General features: G+C 32.2%; 1 protein-coding gene across 1 annotated transcript; it reads right to left on the reverse strand.

Moving 5' to 3' along the window:
* LOC109361252 (phosphoglucan phosphatase DSP4, amyloplastic) lies at positions 1735 to 10097 on the reverse strand. The gene is made up of 14 exons (XM_019606647.1): positions 9976 to 10097; positions 9768 to 9837; positions 9632 to 9676; positions 8770 to 8872; positions 8128 to 8204; positions 7952 to 8028; positions 7760 to 7840; positions 6504 to 6636; positions 5174 to 5233; positions 4485 to 4541; positions 3872 to 3967; positions 2847 to 2906; positions 2257 to 2364; positions 1735 to 2149 (listed from the first exon to the last, which is right to left on the reverse strand). Exons 1-14 carry the CDS (start codon positions 9999 to 10001, stop codon positions 2015 to 2017), a joined length of 1128 nt encoding a protein of 375 aa, XP_019462192.1. The 5' UTR covers positions 10002 to 10097; the 3' UTR covers positions 1735 to 2014.

Genomic DNA, 11507 nt, shown 5'->3' on the forward strand with positions numbered 1-11507 from the left:
CACATTCGTTTACCAATCAGAAAATTTCTCATCACATAACTCCAATATGCATAATTGGATTATCCATTTAGTTGCACACTAATGGATTGCAAATAATCATCTCTTTCAGTTGCCATAACTAACAAACACAACGGTAGGGAAATCGAAATTCAAAGGGAAAGAGAAACATAAAACCTAACAAATTCGCTCAGCGAAAACTGCGATTTGCGAATCTGAAACTGGGATCTCCGATCTGCGAACTGTGGAGGCTGATCTACCACTGCAAAGAAGAAGAAAAGATGATGGAACCCAGAAGCATGAATAGGATCTGCGAAAAATTTCGAAACCTTGTTGTGGCCTTAGCAAACCTTGCTCTTGATACCATGTTAGATCAGCTGCATAGGAAGAGAGAAGGGAGAGGAGAAGAAGAAAAGAGAAGAGAGAGAAATGCAATATAGGATTGATTAAGAGATAAGGCCAAAGGGCCAATACATATAGGAAGCTAGGAAAATACAAAAGACAAGACTACCCTTTACTAATAACTAAAATACATTTAACACTATGTTCATGGTATATTTTCCATTCAATGTCCCAATATACCATTTAATATACCTTAATATACTTGACAATATTTTAGACATGAAATACCTCAATCTTGATGGAGCATCAAGCTCGATATAAATCTTTATGTTATTTTTTTGTGACGTCACGTAAAAGAGTATATACTGCATAGATTACATTAGCGCGGTATATGATACATGGACTTTTAGCTAATGGATCTATTTGACAAAATTAATTTATAGTATTAACTTACGATTTATAATTATGAGCTTATACTTGTGTGGACAACTCATGAAATTAGAATTGTTTGATGAAATTGGATGAAATTTGTTAAATGACTTAAAACATACTATTTATTAATTACTTGTTAAGTTAGTTATTTACTTATAATTGTTGATTAAATTAATTAAATACTTAGATAAATAAATAAAAATCAATAGTTTTTGTAAAATTATTAGTCATTCTGTAATTTTTTTATTGCTTTAACTATCTATATAAAATTACATTAATTACTCAAAATTATTAATTTATAATTATTAGTAAGTATTTTAGTGTGGTGTAATTATGAAATTTTTGATAAAATTTTAAATGGTTAATTTGACGGATAAATTACTGAAAACTTTATATTTTATTTGCTACAACCGTTTGTTGAACAAAAATTGAAAGATTGTTGTAGGTTTAAAAAAATGAACTTCCAACATTTGAAAGTTAGTTTTTAGAAAATTGTTTGAATTAGCATCTAGAGAAAAAAACTAACAGTTTTCAATAACTATTCCACCGATCTCACCATTCAAAATTTTAACAAACTATATTAGTTAGCCCAAACTAAAAACCTATTATTTGTTTTCTGTTGACTTTATCTCTATTCTATAAGATTAATTATCAGTAAAACTAACAAAATAAATAAAATATTGTATGTTTAATTGAAATAAATAATTGAAAATTTTAATTATCTATATATTTAATTAGTCCAATTAAAATACTTTTTAGTCATTGTCTATGTCAAACAGCGTCAGCATGAACCGCATAAACAGACATCATTTTTTCCTGAAATATATTCTCTTACACTATCACCTAATCATATATTAATCAAATCATTCAGTTTGTACAATACCTCCCAAACCCAATAATTCTAACATTTTTAACTATATGCTAACACATTATTAGATAATACTGTAAAAAACTTGCAATATTTTGAGTTAAAATACATGCAGCTACTAATGTAATACTCATCTTAATTAAAGTCATTATCTTATGGTACATTGAAAGTGTATATGTACTATAGAAATTATACTATAGAGTACATACATTTAATTGTTATGAAATACAAAATAAAGTGCTGCATCCCAACACTAATTGCAGCAAACATCATTGATATCTATGGTTCAGAATGAATCTTTTATTACATTTCATAACATTACTTGAGGAGTGCATTTACTACTTTACATATGCACAACCAAGAACATTGATGGTTTCACTGTTGGCTATCATTAGGAGAAGCTTGGAGAAACTCTCTAATTCTCAGTCGTTCGTCCTTCGTGAGATCGGGATCATCACCGGTCAATCTATCCCAAAGGGAGGAACGAACGCTGTTCGGATCGTCAAGAACCTGTTCATAGAGGATGAAATCGAGTTATGAGAAATTGCTGCACAAATGTTTTTATAATGATTTAGAAAGTGTAGTAGTTGAAGCAATGAATAAAATTTGAAACTTACTTGAACATAATTATTGACATGGCCATCTTTGTTAGGTGAGGTCACAAGCTCATCATTATTGCATGTCCATTCACCATCAACAATGTACTTGTACTCGTAGTGTCCTTCCTGGTAAAAGCGACAAGAGAAACTTATTTCTCAGAGATAAACAAACTACAGATTTGCATATCCAGAAACTCGAAAGTGTTTAAAATTAGTCACTTAATCCTTTGTGTCCGTAATATAGATTTGAAGGAACCAAAATAATTTTGAATTAAATGGTTTATGGAAGAACCTCCGCCATCTAATCTACACGACACGATTAAAGCTATTCCATCAGTGAGATATTAAATACAGTTGTTCTTGTAACCACAAGGTTGAGTCGAAAGAACCGAATACTATAAAGCTACTTACAAAATCATGACTTGAATTGGTCATTTAACATGACTTTGAAGTGTGGAACTTAACATTGTAAACAAATTATTCAACAAACCTTTCTTTTACTTTATTTTTAACCATAGCTAGTGTTAAGATCATAAGTTCTTTGATCATTCACAGTATAAGACCAAACCTCAAACTAATAACTGCACCAAATTTACAAGTGCACTTACAGGCAATTCTCTGTTGAGAAACCACCGACCCTGTTTGTCATCGAAATTTAGGGGTATTCTCTGAAAAGGGAACAGGATATAATGAGTAAACAGATTCTAGCATGATAGTGGTATATGATATGATCATATGAACCATAAATGTAGGTTCAAAACACAGTAAACAAGTCAAACTACATAATTCAAGTTGCTTTAAAGACCAAAAGATTTTGAATCTAATACATATAAACATAATCTTCGAGCTGAATCATGTTGGCAAGATGTGAAAATGAGAAGAAATCAGATCTCCTGATAACAGTCTAGTGTGGAAAAAAATTTGGTTACAACATAAACCTAGTAAGCAAATTATAAGCAATTAACTTTTGGTGACCCTGATTATAAAGTTTCAACAATTTACTCGATAAAATTTGATATTGCAAGTGTTTTTTGTTAGCTCTGAAAAAGGAGCTAAAAATACCAGATAAAGACGCGCTTCCAGGATTTACCAATGAGATCATATTTGACAACAGAGAAAATAAGTAGAAATTAAACAATAAATAATAAAAAGACTATAATTGGGATGCAGACTAGCCTTCTACCTTCATATATCTTGTTATCTAGATGATGATCATCCGATAATTTCTTATGTAACTTATTCAATGTATTCAAGAGATGAAATTGGAGCATGTTTTTCTCTTCTTAAATATTTGGACAATAAACATTTGCTGTCTAGTATTCAAATTATCACAAAGGGATCCATAACTCTTAATCTTCCACATTCAGTAAAACTAAAAAGAGCAACAAGCTACACAAGATAGATTTAATTTTCTGTAAGATAAAAGGTTATCAAACACCAAAAGCTTAACAGAAAACCAGAGACCTCATACGCAAACATGTTCCAAAGCATGATAAATGGTTGTAACCGAAGCAGTTAATGAGTTAATGGTGATGTCACATGATAATGTTTTCCATGTCATGTTTCTTTACACTTTCTACAAGAGATGAAATGAAGTGTTCCTTAAATATATACAAAAAGGCTCAATCCTAACCTGTCCCCACCCAATATCAAGTCCTGAAATTTCCACTGTAGAGCAATTGTTGTGTCCCCATGACAAAGTGACAGGCTTCTTAATGAGGCCAGTAAGCTTTAAGAAACATAAATAAACAATGGTTATTGATAAGTTCAAATACAATCTGTATATATTAATATGATATTCACATCATTAAGAAGCCTGAAGACGCACTTCCAGGATTTACAGATGAGATCACAAGTGACAATAGATAAAATAAGTAGAAATTAAACAATAAATTGTGCAATGAAAATGATGAAAAGATGAGAGAAACAAGGTGAATTTTGAATCCATGATCTTAACTGAAAAGACCAAGTCATATCTCAGACAATAAGATGGATTGCAATGGTTGATAGCGAAAAGCGCTTCCAAGGTCAGTATTAAAACAGATAAAAAATAAGTGAAGAATGACATCACTTAAGTTATCATCTCATCTCGAACTTTTCATGAGAAATGAATCATACCAGCTTTGAATGAGAAAATGACTTACCGGGAAGATCACATTCAGTCACACTGATGACAGAACAACATATCTAGGCTATCGTTAAAAAATAAAACAGATACATAAATTTAAAAATACAAAATGACTTACAATATCAGCAGTTGCACTCTTTATGGCATCCAGTTTTGGAAAGCATGACCTTTTGCTCTGCGAGAATAAAAAGTGCAAGAAAATTTAACAATACTTCTATCACATTTCCCTCTTTAACAAGAAACTGGTATAGAAGACTTATAGCCAATAAACTGCTGGAATGAAAATTCCAAGACATTCATAGAAAGTAAACTATATCTAATTTAATTTCTTCTTAATGTATAAATAATCAGAAAATATGCCACAAATTTTGTATAAAAAATATTAAACATGAACACCAGTAAACTAGAGTTGAGAAAATCAAATTATTAGCAAGTAAAATGCCTTGCTCCATAATTCACAAATACATAAGGTTCGAAATTTATTATACCATTCAATGGTATTTCAAGTAAAATGATCTAGATTTGAAGAAATTACCAATTTCTGTAAATTCGATTTGATTTACATTCTGAGTTAGGGAAATTAATGGAACAAATAGATTTGCCAAGCCTAAAATGGGAAAAAAATCTAATCCGCTAGATACCAAGATGCGGAGACTTCAACTTATGTCAAACAACCAAAAGAAACGGCAAAAAAGAAAAGAATCACTTCCACTTAATCCAAGCAAACAAGAGTACTAAAAATGATGCAGCATATTATCTATGAAGAGCCTAACGCACAACAATAAAAATTTATTTGAGGAAAGTTACCAGAAGTAGTCCAAGAGCATCATTAAGCTTATAACCCTGGACCCAAAACATATATGCCAACTGAAACAAAACAAACAGTTGGTAAATGATAAACGGATATCAATCAACATCTTCCAATTCAAATGTGCCAGATCTACAAAACAAAGAAACCATCTTGATGCATGTGATGAGAGAAAGAAAATTAGGCCTAGCTAACTTGTCCACCTCTATCTTCGTAGTTTAAATTGGCTAATCCATTTTCTCTCATATAACCAAGGCAGCAGCTCGGGTTTTTTCTTTCTATTGATGCAATACAAAGTCATATTGAAGTTATAATGAATATATACATATATATATATATATATATATATAGCCCACAATATACACATTTTATGCTTAGACTTCTATATTGAGAAAAGAACAAAATATCCATTCGAAGTTTTTTTGATAGGGTGTGGGAGAGACCACCCATCACAAGGGTGTACCGGAGGAGGCCACGTGGCAGCAGGGGAATAAACCCCTGGAGCAGTTTTGGTAACTGCCGTGGGTAGGGGGAGCTAAAATGTATAAATAGGAGTGAGGGGGGTTAGTGTGAGTAGTTTTGAAGTATTGTATAGGAGGGGATTTGATTCAGGGAATCAATTAGGGTTCTTCATTGTCTTCTTCTAATCTTGCAATCAATAAAGAGGTATTAGTATCCGGAATTCAATTGATTCCGGATCAATTTTGTTCGGAACTTCTTCTTTTGTGCATTCTTTTACCGGTATTATCATTTTTCTTTTATACCCTTTCTCAAAATAAAAACCAGGCCACATAGCCTTATGTCACAGCTTCAGGAAACAACTGTAGATGAAATCAAGAGTGAATAAGACCGGGCTGCATGTGCCTAAGCCATATTAACTCAAATAATACGATTAGTCTAGAGCAAAAGGTTACACAACAAAAAGGGCGGCTCAATGAATGAGGCTCCCGATACTATGAGGTTTGGACTTTAGAAAGGGTGTAAACAAGCTTGCCCCCATGAACAATGAGTTTGTTTCCACAATTAGAATCAGTACCGCTAGATCACAAGACAAAAACCTTACGGTTGAGATAAATTTAGTTTGATCTATAGGCCTGTTTGAGAACTAAATTGAGTGAAGAAAATGGAAAGTTTCAGCATTTAAAATTATTTATGGGTGCTTATCCCATACCAACAAATCTAAATGAAAACGTCACGAAATATATCTTGCATCTGTTCTTTCCTTATTTAATTAGTTACATGTAAATTATTTCCTTTAGTATAAAAACGAATGAGGTTAAATAATTCTTGGAGTAAAACGAATATCAGAAATGAAACCAAGAGACTTACCGCAACAGCTGGAGCTCTTCCAAGCCCAGCAGTGCAGTGTATATATGTCACACCTCCATTGGAATTTACTGCCCTGTATAATTCGCTAAGTACAGCTGGAAGTCGCATCCGTAAATCAAATGAGTCAAAGTCCCTGCAAAATCAGCATTACCTTACCGCATAATGTGAGCAAGGCATACAAAGGCCACAGTGGTGTAATGCAGAAGATATCATAATTTGGTTGCACATACCATGAGCAAGTAGATATGCTAGTAGTTACACAAAATGTACAACATGAATGTAGTGTAGAAATGACTAAAAATAAGGCATAGGTAACAGACAAGTATGAACAATAATGCATAGCAAGCTGACATTACCAACTAATGCTACCCAAAACCCCACAAAGAACTGTCCTAATTCTATGATTTTTTGGCTCATTCAGAGTCACAGCCTAAATCTTCAGAACTGACAAAAAAACCCACATTTGATAATCAATTTCAAGAACATTGTTTTTTGTCTGTAAGATTAAGAATATTTGGGTGGAAGCTACAAAGATATAAAGCTAGTATCTGTCTAAGGAAAAAAATGTCAAGTTTAGCTTACATAGTGCGGCATTGAAAGAAACACATCATAAAAGTTTATCACTGTTTGTAGGTTTATATTATCAACATACAACAACCAATAAATCCTTTGCGACATGACCTTCATATTTCACTGAGTATTTGCACATACAGAACATAGCCTGGTGAACCTAAGTCGGATAAGTATTACCAACTAAAACCCAGATGGCAAACCGGGATCTTATGCTAAACAAATGTCAGCAGGCTAATACATCATTGTCATACCCAAATAAAAAATTAGCATACCATATTTGAGGTAGTTTGTTACAAAATAGTTTTAAAACTAAATAGATGCTTATCACAGCATAAGACTTGACCATTACTGAGAAAACAGCACAAATCATCCGTGCAATGTTAACATGTGCGAGAATGATTAGTGACTACACCTCAGTCCCACTGAACCACAGAAAAATGAACTTCTTCCAAATCTATTGATATATTACACTATTTATTACTCATGCAGGCAATGAGCTGCAAGAAGGCAAATATATTGAGAAAATGCAATGAAGTAACATATTTCTCTGCAGTAATAGTTATATTATCAAAGAGGGATTTGATAACATGCAACTTCACCTCAATAGCAGAAGTTCAGTTCAATTTGAAGTCAATGGGTTGCCTCTTAATGTCATAATATAATTATATAATGCCATGACTAACCTTATTTCAGCACGCAAGTGTTGAATGTCATTGAACGTCTTCGCATATTCTCGTATTGCATTGATATCAACTCCGAAATATCTGACGTAGTTTTAAAGAAACACAATGGTTCTTATTTTCTAGATCAAATATGTGATACTTGTCTCAAATGATGAAAGTGAACCTTAATATTAAACAAATTGTTTAGGATACTCGAGGTCTGAATCCTGTTGCAAGCAAAATACAGTTTTCACTCCAATTTTACGAAGCTTGTCAACATCTTCAGGACTCTGGCAATTTATAGATAAACATAGAAAAGTCAGAGACTGAGAGGACCAAAGTAGGTTTGACAGAATTGAATCAGGTATCCATAATTTAAACACAAATACCTGTAGGCATGATCCTACGATCAAGTCTGGACGGATGAAGTTGTAATTCATTCCTAATTCATGCCTATAAGTCAAAACTGTATAGAATTATGTTAGAAAGGGTAAACAACATTAAATATTTTAAGAATGAAAAAATGGGATGGGAGAGCTCATGGAAGGAGCTGTACTTCAGTTAATTCAAACTATTCGGTGAACATGAATATTATATTATAAGAATAAGGCTGTGAGAATCGACCATAAAAAACGAAACCAAGGTATTCCAATAATTTGAAATATTTTATCACAATTTACCCTGCAAAAGAACTTACAACTAAACATGAAGCTTCAAGCAAAAGACAATCTCCTTTGTTTTTTCCAAGTTTTTTGTTAATCAAACTAGAACCTAAAATAGGAGAATACCAGCAAAGGTTCTATGGAGAAAAGTAGATCAAATGGAAAACAGTTTTATTCAATGAGGTAGAGGAAGACCATAGATACCTTTAAAAGAAACCACTAAAAACGACATTTGTTTTAAATTGATTTAGTAAAAAACTTGGTTTTCGATACAGCTAAATGATTTTGTTTTATCAATGTAGTTGACTCCACCTAGTGGGATAAGGCTCGAGTGTTTTTGAACTAGAACCACAAAGTGATTAAACATACCAGCACCCATGGCTTCTGTCATGTTATTACTATATATCTCAGACTTTTCCTCCTCCACATCGGTGCTACTTGTGTCTGCACTTGGTATAGAACCAGAAGTAGACTGCAAAAGGAAATGTCAATCATACATAAAGAAGTAAGGAAATGAATAGCAGATACCGATTTCCTATTTACATAATCAAACCCGTTTGACGGTAAATATTTCGCACAACAGGACAAAGGAGTAACTAATGCTATTCATTTCCTTGTTCATGACATAAACCAAAATGACAAAATGTCTAGTATCAAATCCATACCATCACTGATTTTTGGCAGATTTCATAATATGTCATTAACATTTCATTCACAAATACATTAAGCTTTGCAATAATGCTATTTTAGGATAGATTGCAAATACATTAAGCTTTGCATTAACATTTCCTAAGTCTCACATTATCATTTTCTTCTAAGACCCTATGAACTTTGAATAGATTGGAAAGACCAACCCAGTATAGATAATGAACTTCAGAGTGGAAAAAAGAAGGAAACATCAGAGTTTATTTTTGGTATTACCAAGGGTATCCTTCGCCCCATGGGTAAGGAACTCATCCCTTTCAAGGTGCGTGACAACCCTTCCCAACAAGTGTCGCTAACAACAATCGAACCTTGAGCTTTTGGTCATCCTAGGTATCTAGCGGGGCCTTAGAGCACGAGACCAACACATTGTTTTAAAAAATAACTTATAAATAAATCTGAAAACTAAAATACAACGATAAAAAGAAATCGGTTGAACAAACATAATGTCCCATACTAAATCATGTGGTATAGAAAATATTTAAATCTATAATAAAAAACTATACCTGAAAAATAAAATTGAAGTTACCTTAAGCGACATAGTTAGATTTTGATTAGACCTGTTGATGATTCCCTGTACCCAATACATAAAAATGAAGAATTTAAGATACCCATTAACGAATTAACAATAAAATGCAATGTAAGTGTGTAGAGAGAGCAGATACCAGGGAAATAGAAGAGAAAAGAGTGTTCTTTGGGTTGCGAGTAAGTGTTTGGAAGGGTAAAACAGAGGATCTGGAAAATGGAAAGAAAGAGAGTAATCAAGAATGAGGAATCTACTTCTATTTTTGGATAATAAATAGAGGAATCAAATAGAGAAAGAGTGTGTGTTCATAGTTAAAGCATGGGAAAATGAAGAAGGGAATAACGAACCGAGGCATGTTCTGAAGACAGTGCATGATTGGAACTGAAATCTGAGCTTAGCAGTGTTTTGTGGAGTTGAGGAAGTTCAGTTCTTACTGTTCTGTTCTGCTGTGAGCTGATATGTATATTTCTTTTTTTTGGCATGTTTGCCCAAGATATATCTAAAGAATATTAATCTCTTTTCAAATATATGTGAGACTTTCTGACAAAAATATTTTACATTTTTTGTTTTTCTAGGGATATAATGACACCACTTTATATAATTGGACCAATATATTGTTGATGATATTTATATTTATGAGTGTAATACCATTCCTACAAGTATAATTGTGATCTTTGAGTAACTCTTAAAACCTTTAGCATACTGTCTTCGATGGTAAAAAGACAAGTTTGGAACCATTGTCTATGTTGCCGACCTAGGTATATATCACGAGATGGTGACATTTTGATAATAATTTCATTGTGATTGATATTTTTTAGTGTCATTTATGTCCTCTTCTGACATGTGATGGTACTTCAACGTATAGACCAGCAAAATGACATTAGAGCATTCCCAATCCTTAACAAAATAAGGATTGATAAGTTCTTGTCCATAGATAGAAAATATGTATATTTTTATTTACTTAAAGCCCTTAAAATAATTAAAAAAGAAGAAGAAAAAAGAGGAAAATATATTAACCAACAATGAGAAGGAAAAAAGTGCAACGATTCTATTTTCTTCACATTGAGAGAAAGTAACATTTGACGTCATTTTTTTTAGCAAAATCTGTTAAAAGTAGAAAATAGACATTTAACAATGTTCATTTGAGTAAGGGTTGTTAAAACTAGACATTTAATTGCGTTCATTTGAGCGGGTGTTGTTAAAAGTAAACATTTAACAGCGTTCGCTTGAGCGAGCGCTATTAAAAGTATATAGTTAAGCGCACCCGTTTATGCGAGTGTTGTTAAAAGTATAAAGTAGACATGTTAAAAGTATAAAGTAGACATGTTAAAAGTGTAAAATTGATATAAGTGAACGTTGTTAAATGTGTAATTTCAACAACTTAGCAACGTGTTTATTTGAGTGAGTGTTGTAGAGAGTAGACAAATAGTGAGGTTCACTTAAGGACAAAAGGTGAGTTGCACCATTAAAACTAAAAGTAGAAAAATTATTTAATTTAATGAGAAATGTGAACAATTATAAAATAGGTATAAAACCAATTTAATGATAAAAAATGAGTTGCACACGATGCTCTTAATCTTATTCTTGGTTGTAGATCTAATCTATATATTTTTGCTCTTTTATTTTCATTTGTAATAATGAAAAATTATAGCTTTTGCTTTTAAGAAAACATGCTTTTTACTTTTCAAAGCTCAAACTTATCATCACAAAACTTGAGTTTTATTCATCAAGGATGCTAAATTTGAGATCTCATTTGAATCAAAGCATATTACGGGTGTTTACCAAATTGTTTCTTGTTTTAACTTTATAATTTTATTATTAATTATCAGGATGTCATATTATTTATACTGTTTTTTCCAAATGTTTGTTGATAAAATAG

Source organism: Lupinus angustifolius, chromosome LG11 (assembly GCF_001865875.1).
Source record: "Lupinus angustifolius cultivar Tanjil chromosome LG11, LupAngTanjil_v1.0, whole genome shotgun sequence".
In the NCBI taxonomy this organism is placed as follows: domain Eukaryota; kingdom Viridiplantae; phylum Streptophyta; class Magnoliopsida; order Fabales; family Fabaceae; genus Lupinus; species Lupinus angustifolius.

Coding starts and splice junctions, on each gene's coding strand:
- LOC109361252 (XM_019606647.1), bottom strand. CDS start 10,001: ATGCACTGTCTTCAGAACATGCCTCG. Junction 5,234..6,503: donor GAAGAGCTCCAGCTGTTGCG/GTAAGTCTCTTG, acceptor GTTTTGTTTCAG/TTGGCATATATGTTTTGGGT. Junction 2,365..2,846: donor TTCTCAACAGAGAATTGCCT/GTAAGTGCACTT, acceptor CGCTTTTACCAG/GAAGGACACTACGAGTACAA.